Source organism: Primulina eburnea, chromosome 5, assembly GCF_022965805.1.
Source record: "Primulina eburnea isolate SZY01 chromosome 5, ASM2296580v1, whole genome shotgun sequence".
In the NCBI taxonomy this organism is placed as follows: domain Eukaryota; kingdom Viridiplantae; phylum Streptophyta; class Magnoliopsida; order Lamiales; family Gesneriaceae; genus Primulina; species Primulina eburnea.
Window position 1 is genome coordinate 683,428 of NC_133105.1, and position 18,255 is coordinate 701,682.

Here is an 18,255-nt window from a genome sequence, read left to right on the forward strand (position 1 = left end):
GTGAGCCTATTCCAGCAAAACTATCCACTTCTTGGAGAAACTGATTTCTAGTTAAAAAGATCAAGTGTTTCTAACTAGATATTGCTTAAAGAAAGAAAAATGAAATTAACATCTATAATGAACTAATCTCAATCCAAAAGTAAAACAAACAAACAAACAAACGTGGCCACATTTTCAGTCAATTTATGATTATGGTGTCCGAACGAGGAATATCTCGTTGCCAATTCACAATCAAGAAACAACCTGTTCCTAGCCAAACAAATACCAGCGCCCGGAAAATAATTTACTGTCTACTGCAACGGCAACAACTGAATTTAGCTGCAAGAATCAGTAAAAGATGCAGCCCGATTGGAGGGCAGTGATCTTGGAAATGCACCTTGTGGAACGACCATTCAAAGCTTTGCCTCCTGGAAACGAAGCTGCAGGTGCTTGCATCATCAACAAAAATCACTCGATGGCAATCAAAGTGTATGCTGTTGCGAGGCATTTCTTTAATGGATATGTCGCCTAGCAACAGCCAGCAATAGGAACAAAAGGGTCGGTCAGTGGCGATAGGGGTTGGCAACTCAGATCCTCGCTCCCTCTGTGGTATAGACCTTTTTGCACGTAGAAAACCAAGTAGCATTGCGAGGCTCTAACGATACCTTCATCCACCTCTGTTATCCAAGCATCATCACATTTGTACCACTGGTTTTTCAGACGTAAATAAGCTACAAAATGGCCTGATTCCAACATCCCTGAATGAGTAACCACAGCAAAAATCTCAAACTCGGTAGGAATGTCTGATTCGTCACCCTCAAACGGAAAGATTCTATTGCCAAATCTTTGTTTGACGATAGAAGAGGATAGATATGGCTTCATATCAAAGGAGAAAGGGAATTGCAAATGGTGGTCGATTTTTCTTGACATTTTCTGAATATGAGAGTGGGCAAATCGCTTGATATGCAAGCACAAAACCAGTGGGAGCTTTTTTACAGACATTTGCTTCATTGCATCCTGCTTTTCGTGACAATTTTCACAGAACAGTTTTGACCCCAACTTCTCCGGTCTAGTAAAAAGGTCGAAGCATCCGGCAAGCGTGGACGACACATTGGTCTTGTTTGGCTTGCCTGGCTTACTAATTATGAGATCAGTTGCATAAGAAATGTTCGTGTTCAACTCCAGAGATATGTCCACGCATGGATCATAAGTTGAGGATGTAAACCCACAGGATGTACAGGTGACATCGGACCTCAGTATACCGGAGAAAACCCGATGAGCAATACACTGGCAATCCACATTTTCTGGGCAAACACAAGAATTAATTCCAATCAACTAAACTTAATAAATGGGGACAAAATGTTTGATTTGTTATAGCATAAAGCCATCGTGCTTATATACACTCCTTCTAAACTTTTACAAAGCTACTCATGAATCTGCACATGTGTGCGTGTGTTTGTGGTCAAACATCCCTTCTTCTATCTCACTGCAAATAGGCACCAACTCAGGAATGCCAAATAGCTGATTGCACGTATTTGAACCAGACTCAACTATTATTGGGCAACTATAAAGAACACGGTCACAAAATTTGCGATTTAAGTCACCTTTGTTTTCCAGATTAGCTCTCCCTAATTTCTCATGGATTCTGTCAAGCATTGAAATAAAGAATTCATGTGCGTCTTGCTGCTCATAGCAAGCTTGGTTTTTTGAGTGCTGCCACCAGCTACAAGTAAAGAAAAAGTTCCACTCCAATCAGTTACAGAAAACAATACTTAAGCACAAGCCTCAATTCATTATAAGAAAAAACATCAAAGTAAATTACAGAGCCCTGCTCCAAATTAAACATGCTCAAATATCAATTTGTCGGGATGTAAATGAAATATGATTTAAAGGAACATTCATCAATACAAGTAGCATCTTCGAGAATCCTTAAGGGAGAATTCAACTAATAGGTGTATGTAGCAAGAAACATATCGAATTTAAACGCTTCACACACTTAGAAAGAGACAGTTCACGTGGTTCAACAACATAGCCAACAGAATCATGACTGGACTACAACCAAGAATCCTATAAGTTAAGACATAAATCAAGGACACTGACAGACCTATAAAGAAACTTAGCTGGACTGAATGGCGTCCGATCACCCGAAAAAACAGCACAAAAAATGGCATCGATATCACAAGGCAAGCACGATTGATTCACTGAACTTCTCCTGCAGCTCTCGCTGTTGTGCCTATCATTGAGAAAGTAATTCCTCAATGGTGGTGCGTGAAGCAATGCCTGCAACACCGAGTTCATAAAACATGTATTTCCAAGGTTATTTAAACCTCGCAATCCCAATGGGAAACAAGATTTGGAGCTTTGTTTTCTCTTCGACACCAATCTTTTCACATTTTTAAAATCCAAATCAGCCACCATTTCCAATCTTTTCCTTTTACTCAGCCTCAAATCAACGCTCCCCACAACCCCATTTTCACTTCGTGGGAACCTCGTCATTTGATTACACACCACAGCCCTGTCAAATTCTGGATCATACACCTGATCACAGCACACAAAACAATAAAGCTCAGCCCTTTCCATGTCCACAGCAATCTCATGGCCACCATTAGATTCACTGTGCAGAAGGGCGTGATTTGATTCAGGATCTACACAGCATGTCGTTGAGGAACAGATCAAACACATAAAGAATCTTCCGTTACAACCAGAGCAAACTTTACATTTGGGCACCTCTGATTTGGATTTATCCATCATTGTTCTGCCACACGTGGTAAATTTGAATAAATCTTGTACCAAACTATAGTTCCTCAAGCCATATTTCAGCTTGTAATCCACGAGGTGTTGGCATGGCTTAGGAGTAGTGTAAGAAGCATTTCTTGCTGACATACCCATAAAAATGGAATCTTTAGCAACTAAATTAATCTTACGAACAATATTTACTTCAAGACAATCAATATGATAAGTGATCAAGGAAGATTGTTTACAAAAAGAATGGTAAAGTGGATCAAAACAAAAATTAAAAAAGACGGGTTGATCTGATAAGATGTTCCGGAACAAAAATAAGCGATAAAGTCAGACTAATTGGGGATTAATTAAAAAAATTCAATCGGTAAAAGGTAAAAGCCTCAGAGGTTAATGCCCAGAACGAGGAAGAAGGTGGAGGCGCTTTTTTCCCCTAGCAGGGACTGACTCATGGTATCGCGTGTGGGACAGAATACCCCCCCTCGGATTTGGTGGACAAATCACAACCGTTCATTTAATTACTTTTAAAAAATTTATGAAAAATGTTTCGTCTGATTTATTGGATAATAATCGATTCTAGAAGGGCCTCGACTACCAATCGATGACTTGAGAGTCAATTTTATCTTTTCATAATTTTTTTTATTAATTTTTTTTTTCTAATCTTAGCAAAACACATTTTTTAAAAATAAAAAATCGATACATACAAATATATATATATAATGTTTTTTCCATATATATTCGAATATAGTTGTAATCCATATTGAAAATTTTCCATCTTGTTACTTATAATTCGGCATTGAAATAATGCTTCGTTTGGCCAAAATGCTAGCCTGAGGTTGAGAGCTTGCTCGCAGCTCAATATGTATTTAACGGGGCAACACAATTTTTTTTGTCGAGAGAGTACATAAAAATTTAAAATATTTTTTAAGATGTAGCTCTCATACGTTATATTAATATATTGTAAACAAATATTGCCATTTTCAAAACAAGTAAAAAGAGAGATCAAGCAACGACGTCTCTAATCGTGTGTTTGACAATCAGGATTTGAGAAGATTTCGTGAGATTTGGAATTGGATTTGGAAGTATTTGAAATTCCATTTGATATTTGGTTTAAAATTTAAAAATGATATTTACAAATCTATTTTTTGTTTGGAGAAAAAAAGATTCGAATTTGGAATTTTAAAATTTTACTAAACTACTCTTAGAAATCATATAACATAAATAACTAAAAAAAATTTAAAAATTAATAATTCTTCTCTATTATTTGTATTTGTAAATTCAAAAATTAATTATTATTTATTAATCATAGTGCACATAAAATAATAATTAAAAAATCATCAAACAACTTCAAACTTTAACATAAAATTAATTATTAAACGTAAAAAGAGGCTTTGGTAATTACTATAATTTTTATTATATTAATCAGTAAATAACACAAGAAACTTGTAAAATTTAAACGAAATCTTTCAACTTTTAAAAAAAGTTAAGACAAAAACTTGTGTGAGACGGTCTCACGGGTCGTACTTGTGTGACAGATCTCTTATTTGGGCCATCCACGAAAAAATATTACTTTTTATGCGAATAGTATTACTTTTTATTGTGCATATGGGTAAGGTTGACCCGTCTCACAGATTAAGATCTGTGAGACGGTCTCACATCAGATCTACTCAAAATTTAAAAGGAAAAAAAAGTCTAACCATTTAGAAACTTTTGGTGGAAAATGATGTGTTGGATAAAAAAATAATTTTATGTTTTTAAAATCCAAATCCCATCAAATCTTATCAAATTTGATGAGATTTGGATATACTCCATGAAATCACATGAAATCCTAAGCAAATCCGAATCTTGTTTTTTAACATCTTGTCAAACAGTAAAAATAGGATTTTGAAATCCAAATCTCAGGAAATCCTCCCAAATCCTGGTTGCTAAACACACTGTAAGTTAAAGTAAGACCAATAAAGTGACAGACACAGTTGGAAAAAAAGGAAAAGCCGGAGAGATCGGGGATCAAAGATTTTGAGTAAACAAAGATTGATTCCCACAAACAAACGAGTTTGATACCTTGAACTCACCACCTCCAATGTCAATCCAATTATTTCATATCCCATATCTCAACACAGATAGGCACACGATAAAAAACCAGGTAGCACATCAGTGCCAGCCACCATAAGGAGTGAAGCCGGATAATTAGTGATTATACACTCAGTGAGAAACACAGACAACATTTGTTTATCATAATAAAGGTTGCAGCACAAAATGTTGCCGAAGCTTTGGATGGTTGTAAAACTTACGCATCTTAAAATGCAAACTGGTATTTTAAGTAGAAGAAACACATAATATCAAGAATCCACAATTATACAGTGCAAAGTTTCAGAATCTAGATTCAACCATGGCTTCTTTATCAAATTACATTGATCACACATAATACAATAGAACATAACATGACCAAAACTTCAAAATCGACTAAGGAAACTTGATGTCCAAGCTAATAGCAAAAATAAGCACCACGAGACAAGGAAATTAAAGAATCAAACAGAAGAAATATCACCATCACCATCACCAGAACTCAAGCTAAAGCACCAGTGATTGATAGAATGAATGATATTCAAGCTATAATCATGTCTACCCCATTGTTAATCTCCAATCAAGAAATACCAAAGACTTCTAACTTCTTTCTCGCTTCATCATTGTATCCCATTCACTTTGAAAATTAATAAGATGGTACAGAGTTCTAATCAAGAATCAAGAGAAAAGAATAAAAATGATTCATGTCAATATTTAAATGATACCAAGACTCAATTTTTAACCATATGGACGACAGAAGGACATTCTGGCCCAAAGTATGAATATCAAAGTAATCCGTCAATCACTCGCTATAACGTGAGAACAACTATATAAAATTCTCGATTATTTATCCAGTAAAGTGAAAATAATTAGATGAAATTCCCAATATATTAATCCATAAGCAAGATCGTGTTCATACAAAACACACATCAGAGCATAAAATTACATAAAAAAAAAAGCATCGTTCTTCCTTCTAGTTCCATATATCGATAGATTATACCACACATCACTTTATCGTACAGTAAAACCATAAAAAAGGAAGGTTCCCAGTTTTTAAGCACTAATAACTCGACCGACGATGGGGTACTTGGCCTCGAATTTCTTCTCCCAGTCATTGAGGACGCCGATCTCCTTATCGGTCAGTCCATCAAGCGAGGGAACGACGTCGTGCTCCTCCTTGCTCATCTTGGCGAGAGCGCGGCTGGCATCCTTGCCGGAGAACACGCAGTACGCCCCGCCAGGTCCGTAGAAGGATTTGCCGGAGGTAACGTCAAAGATTCGGCCCCTGATCGCCACGTATATCGGCTTGGGTGGATCGGTTCCATCGTACTGTTTGAGCTGTTGTGGAGTGAACTCCATCGATTTCTGGCTTTTGGATGTGGTGAGTGTGCAAGGCAGGCAGAGGGGATTAAACTGAATAATATATTTAAAATGCCTACTTTTCCAGATATTAAATTAAATTACCCCAAATCATCAAAAATAAATTTAATTTAAATAAGTTAAACTGCCATTAGAATAATAATTTTAAAAAATGAGTGAGTCTAATGTGAGACCGTCTCACGGATCATAATCTGTGAGACGGGTCAAAAATACCCATATTCACAATAAAAAATAGTACTCTTAGCATAAAAAGTAATACTCTTTTATGAGTGACCCAAATAAGAGATCCGTCTCACAAATAATACCCGTGAGACCGTGTCACATAAGTTTTTGCCTTAAAAAAAATATATTAACACTGTGATTTTCTGGGGAAATGCAAACATTTATCTATTTAATGTTTTAAATTTATTCAGAACCAAAATTTGTAAAACAACAAAAAAAAAAAATCGTTTACTTTGAGATTCCGTAAATTTAGCATTGCAGTTTTAATATATCAAATTAGTTTACGCAGATAAATAAACGTGTGTTGTACTTTCAGATAACTAGGGAGACGATGATATTAATTAATAATTAAAACATAATATATTTAAATTTATTTATGCTAAGTATTTTTTTATCTGAAAATATAGAAATTATAATAATAAAATTATGTAAAGTTTTCTCTCCTAAATTTGAATGTATATTTGTGTAAATGATGAATGAATGATTATGTTGGAATATAAAGACAATAAAATAAAATCTTTTAAGTACAATTTGGAGTCAAAAGTTTATAAGATGCATAGAACCAAAGGTCGACTCGTTTCATTGTTTTATCATCTTTATTTACAGGAAAAAGCTATCAAGACAGATTTGCAATTACAAATCCAGTAAATACCTGCATTAAAAACAGGAGGTAAAACGTCAGGAACTCAGGAAAAATGCAATGAACTCTTGACCAGATGGACAAAAACAAAGGTCGAGAGAAAAGGAAACAGGACCGGACCTGAACGCATCCCAAGATATAGATGGCAGAGTAATGACGGCCATGAACTAACATATCTGCTACCATGGCTATTGGTATGGTCAAGGACATTCCTAAAGTTGCCACTAGAGGGGTTGTCCACACTACAGCGAGAGCCCTGTTTCATAATTCGAATCATCATACGAATGATGATAACGGTAAGAGTTCTTGTAGGTAAAGCTTTCCAAGTTTTTTAAGTAAAACGAGTATGTAATTGTGCAAAAAACTATATACCATAGGTAGTCTGATAGAACACTTCCCACGAGACCATTAAGCAGAACAAGTTCACACATGGATACTGAACTTGGAAACTTGAAATCCGGCTCTATTCCCAATGCATTAAATGGGAATGCTGCAATATCCCGTGCATTACGAGAGATATGGACAGTTAGAGCCAACTAATTTCTAAACTAATAATATTCCACAATGAAGCAGAATGGATAATAACAGACTGTGGACACGGTTTTGCCAACTGTTTTACAAGATCACAGGACTCACAACAAGCATTGGAAGTAGTTTGATATAGAAAAGTAGCAGTCTCTTACCCAGCCACCAAAGGCCTAAAAAAGTAAACAATCCTATATATCCAAAGCACTTCTGCACCTCAACCTTGTCTCCTTTTGATCCAGCAGATTTCTTGAGCAGCACTATGAAACCCATATAGAGTTTATACCACAAAGTTCGAATGAGAAACCATATGACAATGAATTTAATGAGACGTGTATTTTTATTTGGTAGTGCTTTGTAATCCAATAATAGGTATACCTGTAAATAAGCCATAGAATACTGCAGAGAGCAGACCAAAAATGCCCCCAGTGATGGAATGCCGTCTCATCCTAGGTAAAATGAGAAATCAATAGCAAATATATAAAACGTGGCCTGCCCCCAAAATACTGAAGTAAAAACTGATGCCTAACAAGTCAAATCAGCATTAGTAATGGCCTTATGCAAGGAAGGCTTCACCGAGGAGATGCTTTCTTATGCATACACAAAATCAAAAGACAATCTACTTTAATCCATTATCTTCTTTTAAGTATGCAGGTTATGATTCATGCTTATTAAGGGTAACGAATCATTATTTGTCCAAGGAATCAAGCCAAAGACCAGTCTGTTTCATGCTCCTAAGGATAACACAATATTTATGAGTAACTTAATGAAAAACTGAATATATATCCAACCATGAAAACAAAAGGTTGAGGCTTCTGAGTGAAAAATAACAAAACCGAGTTGATGTTTGCTCAAGAAAATAAGTAAGAAAAAGCCAAAAGTTAGTAACTATGCTTACTCAGATGTGCTAAGCATTTCATCAGTGGCCCAGGTTTTCCCTGCAGTAGTCATTGCAACGCCAGCCATACTTATCACAACGGCAGCAATTTTTGTCACATTAACAGAATCCTTTCCTATTACTGCTGCAAAGAAAAGTGTGAAGAGCCCCGATGTTGATGTTAAGACAGTTGTGCTCGCTACACTAGTATACGCCAGCGCAGAATTTGAAAAATACTGCAACAAACCCAAATTTAATACAACCAATTTATAATGTTCTAATTTAGTGTTGATAACCAAAAGATTTGAAGAAAAACCATGCATCTTATGTGAAAAGACTTCGTGGGATTGAAAAAAATGATGATAGTCTTAGAAATAAATAGGTAGGTCGGTGGCCTAGCTATCTGAAGGGAAATTGTCAACATCATGACCTTCACTTGCTCTTTTTAGATCCAAACCGTGAAAGCAATATTAAGCCCATTTATACATGCTAAAATTCATCATACAAAAGCAAAAGGATACCTCCGTTATAAACCATAAAGGAGTGAGATAAAGGCTGTATTTCATTACTTCCCATGAGCTAAGCTCGAGTCTCTCTTCAAGCAAGAGGAATTCATCGTCCTCGTTCTTAAACAACAATAATGGTTGTCCAGCTTCTGTTTCACTTAAACTCGTAGCTGTCATCAAGTAGTGTTGCAAAGGTCCCTCTGAATCATGCCATCTCTCATTGAATCGGAGAGGAACATCTTGTACACCCAATGAATTTGAGATACTATTGTCGCCATATATATTTTTAAGCCATTTCTTGTACGATAATTTGCAAATGAAATCTTTGCAAAATGACAAGGGAATAAATACCGCCATTAAAGATATCCACGTATATGTGAGAGCAAATGGTTGTCTGTACTCCACAAAAATTTTCTGCAAGAATAATGTAAATTTCAAATGTAGGTATGCAAGAAAAGTTCATATGCATGCAATCTGATCATTATTAATAACAAGCTTTCAATAGAAATCTCATTGTATGAACTCTGCTATAATTCACTTCAGCCGACAACCCATAATTTTATCAAATTTTTGTGTATCCATCATCATTTATATAAATTTGGTCCCCACGTTCATGCTATATCCAATTAATTGACCCAGCTGCGAAATCTATATATGGTCACGCTAAAAAATCCTAAAACAAATGCAAAAACAAACTACCTAAAGTAAATCCTCTCAAGAAAATAGGAAAACAAACAAGAACACGCCAAGACTAAGAATTTAGGTCCATTCAATCCAATAGCTAAAACCCCACATGCAAACTGAATTTCTTTTCTCGAACCGTCAAGAAACAGTCAAATTAGTGGGCCCAACGAGAACCAAATACCAAAGAAATCCATTGAAATTCAGGTAAAACACAAAACACACGGCAAAGGTCAGGAACCATATACCTGAGTGACCTCCGCAGAAGTAACCCATATCAGCACAAAAGTCCCGATCATCCCCAAACCAGCTCTGTACTCCCAGCCCATCTTCAAGAAAAACACCAATCAAACTCCAAAAATGTTTTTAAAATATACATATAGCATTCGTCTTCGGTCTATGAATATTATAGACGTGAGATTGTGGGAAGCCGAGAGGTTAAAAACAGACAAGAAATTAAATGGGAGAATACGACACACGTGGATTTTGTTAAAATAAATAATAAACAATTAATTAAAAAATTAATATATCTCTCCATTTTTGTATTATTATTTAAATAGACGTTGACATAATTAATTAGATTATCGAGTTATTTTAAATATAAAATATTAGAAATTGATATTTTAAGATAATTATTTAAAAAATACTCAAATCATATGCCATAAATTTATCTAGAATATTTTATCTTTAAATTTCTTGAAATAAGGCTGCAGTAATTCCATAATACTCAACTGTAAACTGTACACATATAAACACGATTCCTTTTCCAAATAGTTTTTAATCCTTTTAAGCAAAATACGAACTAGATTTCATTCACATTTTAAACCCATCAAAATCAATTTGCAAAATTGGTCATTCTTGTCTCAGTCTAATGTTTCAATGGAAAAAATGTCCCAAAGAACATACCTTTTCTACTTTAAACTGTCTTTTTTTACCATTAAATCAGCAATGTCACTAACAATTTTATGTCGAGGCATCGACAAAGCAAACGACTGCTAGAAAAAAACAGCTGAAGACACAAGATTTTGGTGATTCTTTGATTTTTCTGCAATACAGTCCTTTTTACACATCGGACATTGATGGCAAAGAAGATTTTTGACATGTAATTGCATTTCGTGTTGTGGATTTAAGGTGTTGAAATCATGAAAGCATGCACTATAAAAAATTAAGATGTGTACAAGTCAGTATAACTAATACGTTGTTTTTTACTCACACGAATTGTTAATGTGGTAGTTCACGATGTAACCCACAATCTTCGACACTAAACTATAGGTCGTTTTGGTATCTCAGGGTAATAGAAGAAGTGATTGATAGTCATTCTGATTCATGTACTATATGAATAAGTCATCTTGGATAGCCTTTTCATTGATGATTTTATTTAGTTGGTGTGCCATTTTCAAGTCATGAATTGGAGTGTAGAATTGAAATTCAAAAGGGTAGTCCCTATGTCCATCCATGAGAAGATGCCACTCGTGACAAGTAATAGTTATCACTCATATTTCAGTATTTCGCATATACAAGTTAGTTACATGTGCAATTAATATCAGACTCATAACTATTTAAGATTGTTGGTGTGAGAAGTTGGTTCCATAAACAACTAAATGTCATTAAGTTTCCAGAATATGAATTAGTTTTGATCGCAATATTATTTTCAATAATTATGTATGTGAATTACATTACACGATTTTCATTAAATATCATCGAGCTTGATTAATAATGCTAGAGCTCCTCCATAATTTCTAGAACTCAAATATGAATTTTTAAAAGAGTTTATATATATCAGATTATGGCTTGCCTCAAATCAAATTTGTACTCGTGAAGGAAATGGAAAATATCGGACACCTAATGGCTCAAAATTGAAAAAAAGCGTAAAGGGACAATACCAAGTAGGTCCGGTTCGGAGCTGAACCGACTGAATACTTCGTCCAACACTATGTATAACTCCGTAGATCGAATTTCCCACGAAACTTTTGAGATCAAGTCAACGGGTTGCATAAATATCTTGTGATCTTGATCTTTCTCGTAATGAAATCACCCTACTGTGAAAAATCATAACTCCGGTTGTTGGATAACTGAAAATCTTGCCAAAAATGTCGAGTGGTTTTTATTGCAAACCCGTTAATTTGAGCCCGATAAAATTTGGCATATCACCGGGGAACGTAGGATTGATGACAAAAAGGAAGGTCGGTGTTGGAGCCGGGGGAATAAGAGCTTCAAAGTTAGAACCTTTTGGGAATCCTAACTTTGCTGAACGTATGGAGCGTGCCTGGTTGATTTCTCAGGTTTTTGTTGTTTTTCTGCTGTTGAATTTAAGTTCAATTCGATGATCTTTCTGGGTTTTTCATGATATTTTAGAAAGATGAATGTTTATCGGGTGATTTTCGTGTATGTCGGCTTGAATTCTTGAAAAAAGAAAACAACGAGGGACGTCCATTAGAAAATGAGTGGCAAAACGAAATTAGGGATTTTTTTTATTTATTATGTGATATTTTGATGAGCCACAACTAGTCTAGAATGTTTTAACCCGGTGATCCTAAAGTGATTTACGAAGAGGAAATAAAAGATTTTCTTAAGACTCTGAGGAAGTGTTTTATGAAAGAAAAAGAAGAAAATTTCGGCATATGATGTTGGATGAGCTGAGGCGAATCATCCTTCGTTTAGGGTGGAATTTTCCCCTCCTGTAGCCTCTTCCGCGTCATTCAAATTTTACTGATTGGATTGATTATCTTAGAGGATTTTGTTTTAGACTGTTTGCTCTTTGGTTTTTAATGGCATCTATTTTCTGCATATGTGTTGGGCAACCTATGTTGGATGGCTGAATACCTCTTTCCAAACGGTGGTATTGTCAGTTGAATGTTGCTTGTTTGGTGCTTTGATTGTAATATCTTAAATGAATCTACTAGCTTGATTCCATTGCATTTTGCCTTCAATGATTCAACACCTTTTTTGGATAACCGTATAGTGGGCTACTTTTCTTTCTTTTATCAATCTCTATTGTTTGTGAATGCAGCAACCAAGACCGGTTGCATGTTCTTCTTGCAACTCTAAAGGACATGTTGAATGCAAATGGTGCAGTGGGACTGGTTTCTTCATTATAGGTGATAACATGCTGTGTCAAGTCCCTTCCAGAAATACTACATGTGTTATATGCTCTGGAAAGGTAAATAGTGATCAAGTAGACCCTTCATTCTGCATGTAACCATTAACGTGGACCGAAAATCCCAAGTGCAAGCGATGATGCAATTGAAATGTTTCTTTCTATTTTCCATTTTTGTGCTGCGTAAGCAACTATGTAAAATTAGAGGGGTGAATTATGTGAACCAATTATGTAATTTCTTGTGGTGACTCTGATCAGTGATGCCTGACATGTTTGAAGGGTTCTGCATGCTGTTCTGATTGTAAAGGAACTGGTTACCGTGCAAAATGGCTTGGAGAACCTCCTGTTTCAAAGTAGGAGCATCCCATTTAAGGTCATCACAGCTAAAAGAACTATTAAGTTGCTTCAGTCGATTTCGAATCTAGCCAGCTCCAAGCTACCATAATGCGCCTTTTATTATTTTGTTGGAAGTTGTAAATCATATGGTTTGATAAATTCTTTGATGTTGATGAAAACTATTATTGTCTTGGCCTTGAGCACTGAGTGACAACGGACTAGGCAAGTGCTGTTCGTCCTGCGATTTTCCAGTTTTAGTGTATTTTACATTTTTGGACGATAACCTATAGTAGAAGCAAATGAGAGGTAGAATATTTACGACTCCAGTTTTATCGGGCTCCCAGAGCTCTAACGTTGGTGCCTCATATTCAATTTGTTATGCTCGAGTTTGCTTCGTAGTTATTTGATAGAATTCTTTTAATTTATTTTTTTAGCAAATTACTTAAAATAACTATGTTTTTTTTTTATAAAAAAAATTATATACAAAACTGTCAGAACTCCGAGCTTGAACTTGAGTTCCGACGATGTTCAAGACAAGAAAAGCGAGCTTGTCGAGCTCGAGTTCGAAGAATTTCTACTCGATAGAGTTTGAACTTTGATTATTTTTTTTTAGCCGAATAAAGGAACAAGAAGTTGCTTCCGAGCAGTGCTAGAGAAGGCGTTGAAAGGATTATCATTTTGAAACATGTGCACGTTGAGTGTAAGCTTCCAAGTTGAATCTTGACTGCTCCTATAGAGGTCGTGGCCCTTATTCACATCGATGGGCCTATTGAACCCACTAAGGCCCATACGAATAGGTGGGCCGGCTCAATAAATCCACTTAGTATTTTATTTTTGAAATTTACCATGTGTCCATAGAAACACACAGTGAGTGAGACCTTCTAAACTTGCTCAAGCTTGCTTGCTTCTTTTTCAGAATGCAAAATATTTCATTAACAACCAACCATGTCTTGGATTAATAAGTAATCCTTAATGATTATAAATTATTCTCTGAAGACGAAGCTTGATTTGATTATCTTAATCTTGATTATTTGACCGTATGCGAATCTGAAAACTAATCGAGATGCTATCGATCCCAACGCCCGAGTTTCTGACTTTTGTTTGTTCATATTTGGTCAAGGATTGTGTGGCTGGAATTACTACACCAGTTCCTGAAGTATTAGCCCGTTCATATTCCGCAAGATCACCTACACTTTCTCTTAGATTACATTCGCGAAAACAAATTTGTTCTTCCCCGATCACGCCCTGATTCCAAGAAAAGAAGCATGGCCGTGTTACAGTTGCGACCCTTTTTATCGGATACGCCGCTCCTCAAGATCACAACTTTCTCACATCTTGGCCCAGTTCACAACAGACTTACCAAACGCAAAGCCATTCTATTTGCCCATCCATCCCAAAGCCACCCTTCCTATCAACATGAAAAGATCAAGAGAAGTGGGCAGAAGTTGAACGCAGTCGCAAGAGAAGTTGGTGTCGAATTGCAGGATGGTGGTGACCAAAGTGTAAGTTTCGGAGCATCGAATCAAGAAGAAGTTATTGAACAGAGAGATGTGGTTAGCTATGATTGGACTGAAGAATGGTACCCGCTTTATCTTTCCAAGAATGTGCCAGATGATGCTCCTTTAGGCCTAACTGTATATGACAAGCAAGTTGTGTTGTACAGAGACGGTACTGGAGAGCTTAGGTGTTATGAAGATCGATGCCCACACAGGTATTTATTCTGACCTTTTTTTTTGGTGAAGTTTAGTACTTTCTTCAGTAAATGTGAATGAATCTGTGTAAGTTAAGAAAAGGTTTCGGAGTTTGGTGTGTTGGGATCATGGTTTCTTTCTTTAGTAAATTGAAATTGGATTATTGGATCCAAGAATTCTAGGTTGGTAATCTCGGAAATATGTGGGCTGTAGTTAAATTGATAGAAATCTTAGAGTTGTTCTCGATGATTTATCAGAAATGAGGTAGCCATTTTGAAAAATTATATTCCACAGCTTGACTTGTTTTGGTTTGACTCACTTAGCTGATGATTAAGCATGAAAGAAATAACTTGTACTCCACCTGTGATTGCATCTCTTCCTTTTATATGCAGTGAATTAATAGATCCAGCATTCAAGTATTAGAAGAATTTAGATCATTCTACGACGCCTTCTCTATTAATTTTCAGCTGAATGAACTTTCATGACCTTTAATTATTTTATTTTCGTTTAGGCTAGCGAAACTCTCGGAAGGTCAGTTGTTTGACGGGCGACTGGAATGTTTGTATCATGGCTGGCAATTTGATGGGAATGGCATATGTGTGAAAATACCACAGGTTGGGACTCCATACATAGTCCCTACAAATTTCGTCGGTCAAAGTGTTTATTTACATAGTCGATCTTTAATGGTTTCGTTCTTGCTAATTTGTTTCACAGCTATCCTCAGGTGCAAAAATTCCACGATCTGCTTGTTTGAAATCATATGAAATCAAAGAGTCCCAAGGTGTTGTATGGATTTGGATGTCTCACAACACACCACCAAATTTCCAGAAAATACCTTGGTTCGAGAACTTTGACAGGCCTGGATTTCGAGACATTTCATCAATCCACGAGCTTCCATATGATCATTCCATCCTCTTGGAAAACCTCATGGATCCCGCCCATGTGCCTATTTCACACGATAGAACAGATTTTACGGCCAAACGGGAAGATGCAACCTCGCTGTTTTTTGAGGTCACCGAGAGGACAGACCGAGGCTTTGCAGGCTGGTGGGGAAAAGAAAAAGACCGGTCAACACCAAACTACATACCAAACTTCTTACGTTTTGAGGCCCCTTGCGTTCTTCAGAACAACCGGGAGATCATCGACAAGAACGGTGAGAAACACTACTTTTCAGGACTGTTCCTTTGTCGGCCCTCTGGACAAGGAAAATCAATGCTCATAGTCAGATTCGGGAACACGAGAAAACCATCAATGCTCTTAAGACTATTTCCACGGTGGTATTTCCATCAGAATGCTTGTAAAGTTTTCGAGCAAGATATGGGATTCCTTTCGTCCCAAAACGAGATTCTTATGAAAGAAAAAGTTCCCACTAAAGAACTGTATATAAACTTGAGATCATCGGACACATGGGTAGCCGAATATCGAAAATGGATGGACAAAGTCGGGCACGGAATGCCTTATTATTTTGGACACAGCACAATATCTCTACCCGAATACCCTGCCGTAATTGAGCATGCACCTGCTTGGCTTGGTCGCAAATCTCTCAGCATCTCAACCGGCAAAAGGAGGGATCGGAACTATGCATGCACCAAATCCTGCCAACAGATATTTCCGGCATGTTATTCATTGCAAAGAATGCATGAATACTATCAAAGCATTTCGAACGTGGAAAAACATTTTCTCTACAGCTGCTCTTATATCAACTGCATTTGCGATTCTTATATCTGGAAGGCAATGGAAGGCCGTGCTATTGTTTTCTACTTCTCTGTGCTTGGTCGGAATTCATCTTTCTTCGACTGGAATTACGATGTTCACGACAAACTTCATAAGGACGCACAGAAGGTTTTGATCCTACATGGCAAGTTGTAAATAACAAGTTCTTGGAGAGCTAGTTAGTAAATGAACTCATTTCTCGATTGAACGTATTGAATTTGTAAGTTCTTTACCCTTGTAATAAGGTTGAAAGATATAAGCTTCCAAAATTATCTGCGGTAGACTTTTCACTCTGTTTGCCAGCTACTCACTGCTTGTATTGCTTAGTATTCTGATTTAAAGGCGAAGAATATGATTGTTGATATCGAAAAATAGATTAACCCCGTATAGAATGTCCACAAACAAAGCGAATCCGTGAAGCTATATCGATTGCCATAATATATGTGATGTATCTTGATTGACAGCTGAGAATATACAACTCTGCGATGAATATGATAGATTATCGTAACACATTCATTATCGGGCAGTAAATATTTTAAATATTTATCAACACCAACCTCTTTCTCTTTTTTCATATGACAATCCACAATTTTTATTTTTGGGTGTGCACTTATTAAATTCGAGACTGATCAAACCTTAAACTATCCATTTAAGATTTAAGAGCAAACCTTGTAGGATCAACTCAGACGCCCCCGATAGTCAACTACCCACCTCTCTTACTAGGGCCCTTGATGAATTGCTGTAGGATTCTGAGATCTGACAATGTAGTAATTATATTTAGGCTAATCTACCCTACTTCCACCCACCTGTAATAATTCAAACTCTGTTTACTCCTGTCTAGTAAACAAACAATATTAATGCATTGGTCAAGAAAGTTATTGAAAAATAGAAAAAAGAATTCCCCTCTCTATCGCGTATCCATAATGAACAAGGGGAGTGATTAGTGATTACTGCCTAACAGAATCGTTGCCAGCCTACTGCGGCCACATGAAATAAATGCGCATGCAAATAAATAAAAAAACATAGGTGCATTCGTACTTTCAAATTAAGAAATATGAGTGAAGAAAGTTGCGGAGAACTATTCTTTCCAAATTCACATAATATGGCGAAACTAAGAGGTTTTTTCATCATTACAAGCTACTTATGTTTATTGCCAATCAGCTTCTGTTGGATAAATGAATAATGAAAGAGTTGTTGAAGGGCAAAGAAAGTGGGAGTTGTACCACATTGTAAAAGTGGACAAGTGACAAACTCTAAGTTTGAGTTAGGGGTTTGGACCCCCAGGATACCAGAAGATTTTAGATGGGGGAAGACGCTAGTGAGCTATGTCTCGGTGTATTAAACACACGCGCACACCCGGCCGGCTCGGCGCGGCGAGGTGTGGTCTAGGACCAATATAAATCTTTTTGGACAAAATTTGGGTGAAATTAAATTTTGTTGTGCCAAGATGAGGAAGGCCTTCGGAACAGAGATGTGTGCGCGGGTGCGCCACATCTTGCGCGTATGCGCGCTTGGTTCTAGATTTTGGTCATTTAAACAGAACATCGCGCGCGGGTGCGCCGATTCTCGCGCAGGCTCGCGCCACTTGCTGTGCGCGGACAGAATGTCGCGCGCGGCCGCGCGTAATGTCGCGCAGCCGCGCGCGAGGCGCTGTTTCCGAAAGCACCAATCAATGTGTGCGTCTCTTGGCTATGTCTGCACCTGCTCTAGGCTGCTTTTCCACCAAACCGTGTGTCCTTTGACTAGAAAAGTGTCTCTTCTACGCATCCGGTCTGGAGAAACGTGTCTCCTCAACGCAACCAATG

At 36.8% G+C, this 18,255-nt stretch overlaps 5 protein-coding genes across 6 annotated transcripts; 2 read left to right on the forward strand and 3 right to left on the reverse strand.

Moving 5' to 3' along the window:
* Positions 1–343: 343 nt before the first annotated feature.
* On the reverse strand, positions 344–3,191 carry LOC140831997 (ubiquitin C-terminal hydrolase 22). Its single transcript, XM_073195745.1, has 3 exons — positions 2,084–3,191; positions 1,584–1,702; positions 344–1,283 (listed from the first exon to the last, which is right to left on the reverse strand). The coding sequence occupies exons 1-3, from the start codon at positions 2,866–2,868 to the stop codon at positions 508–510; spliced, it is 1,680 nt and encodes a 559-aa protein (XP_073051846.1). The 5' UTR covers positions 2,869–3,191; the 3' UTR covers positions 344–507.
* A 2,460-nt stretch (positions 3,192–5,651) lies between these two features.
* Positions 5,652–6,198, reverse strand: LOC140831538 (probable steroid-binding protein 3). The gene has a single exon (XM_073195285.1). The coding sequence runs from the start codon at positions 6,139–6,141 to the stop codon at positions 5,836–5,838; it is 306 nt and encodes a 101-aa protein (XP_073051386.1). The 5' UTR covers positions 6,142–6,198; the 3' UTR covers positions 5,652–5,835.
* A 686-nt stretch (positions 6,199–6,884) lies between these two features.
* Positions 6,885–10,076, reverse strand: LOC140832002 (thiamine-repressible mitochondrial transport protein THI74-like). The gene is made up of 8 exons (XM_073195750.1): positions 9,862–10,076; positions 8,948–9,346; positions 8,448–8,662; positions 7,928–7,998; positions 7,708–7,809; positions 7,397–7,514; positions 7,145–7,280; positions 6,885–7,036 (listed from the first exon to the last, which is right to left on the reverse strand). The coding sequence occupies exons 1-8, from the start codon at positions 9,940–9,942 to the stop codon at positions 7,001–7,003; spliced, it is 1,158 nt and encodes a 385-aa protein (XP_073051851.1). The 5' UTR covers positions 9,943–10,076; the 3' UTR covers positions 6,885–7,000.
* Positions 10,077–11,482: 1,406 nt separating this feature from the next.
* On the forward strand, positions 11,483–13,297 carry LOC140832004 (uncharacterized). 2 transcript variants are annotated; one of them, XM_073195753.1, is made up of 3 exons: positions 11,483–11,895; positions 12,624–12,773; positions 12,969–13,297. In XM_073195753.1, the coding sequence occupies exons 1-3, from the start codon at positions 11,704–11,706 to the stop codon at positions 12,969–12,971; spliced, it is 345 nt and encodes a 114-aa protein (XP_073051854.1). In that variant the 5' UTR covers positions 11,483–11,703; the 3' UTR covers positions 12,972–13,297. The 2 variants fall into 2 exon arrangements, with proteins under 2 accessions (XP_073051854.1, XP_073051853.1); XM_073195752.1 differs by having other exon boundaries at positions 11,485–11,895; positions 12,990–13,297.
* Positions 13,298–13,660: 363 nt separating this feature from the next.
* LOC140832003 (protein TIC 55, chloroplastic-like) lies at positions 13,661–16,740 on the forward strand. Its single transcript, XM_073195751.1, is given in 5 exon segments — positions 13,661–13,843; positions 14,167–14,757; positions 15,249–15,351; positions 15,452–16,261; positions 16,263–16,740. Coding segments are annotated over 4 exon segments (1,683 nt in total). The 5' UTR covers positions 13,661–13,843; positions 14,167–14,311; the 3' UTR covers positions 16,587–16,740.
* Positions 16,741–18,255: the final 1,515 nt, after the last annotated feature.

What these genes read in the sequence shown, in the direction of transcription:
- LOC140831997 (XM_073195745.1), bottom strand. Translation starts at nt 2,868, where the DNA reads ATGGGTATGTCAGCAAGAAATGCTTCTTACACTACTCCTAAGCCATGC. An exon ending in CCAGCTAAGTTTCTTTATAG is followed by an intron (nt 1,703 to 2,083) that starts GTCTGTCAGTGT and finishes CTTTACTTGTAG; the next exon opens with CTGGTGGCAGCACTCAAAAA. An exon ending in AGCTAATCTGGAAAACAAAG is followed by an intron (nt 1,284 to 1,583) that starts GTGACTTAAATC and finishes GTGTTTGCCCAG; the next exon opens with AAAATGTGGATTGCCAGTGT.
- LOC140831538 (XM_073195285.1), bottom strand. Translation starts at nt 6,141, where the DNA reads ATGGAGTTCACTCCACAACAGCTCAAACAGTACGATGGAACCGATCCA.
- LOC140832002 (XM_073195750.1), bottom strand. Translation starts at nt 9,942, where the DNA reads ATGGGCTGGGAGTACAGAGCTGGTTTGGGGATGATCGGGACTTTTGTG. An exon ending in ATTCTATGGCTTATTTACAG is followed by an intron (nt 7,810 to 7,927) that starts GTATACCTATTA and finishes TGGGTTTCATAG; the next exon opens with TGCTGCTCAAGAAATCTGCT. An exon ending in TTTAGGCCTTTGGTGGCTGG is followed by an intron (nt 7,515 to 7,707) that starts GTAAGAGACTGC and finishes GGGATATTGCAG; the next exon opens with CATTCCCATTTAATGCATTG.
- LOC140832004 (XM_073195752.1), top strand. Translation starts at nt 11,704, where the DNA reads ATGTCGAGTGGTTTTTATTGCAAACCCGTTAATTTGAGCCCGATAAAA. An exon ending in GTGCCTGGTTGATTTCTCAG is followed by an intron (nt 11,896 to 12,623) that starts GTTTTTGTTGTT and finishes TTGTGAATGCAG; the next exon opens with CAACCAAGACCGGTTGCATG. An exon ending in GTGTTATATGCTCTGGAAAG is followed by an intron (nt 12,774 to 12,989) that starts GTAAATAGTGAT and finishes ACATGTTTGAAG; the next exon opens with GGTTCTGCATGCTGTTCTGA.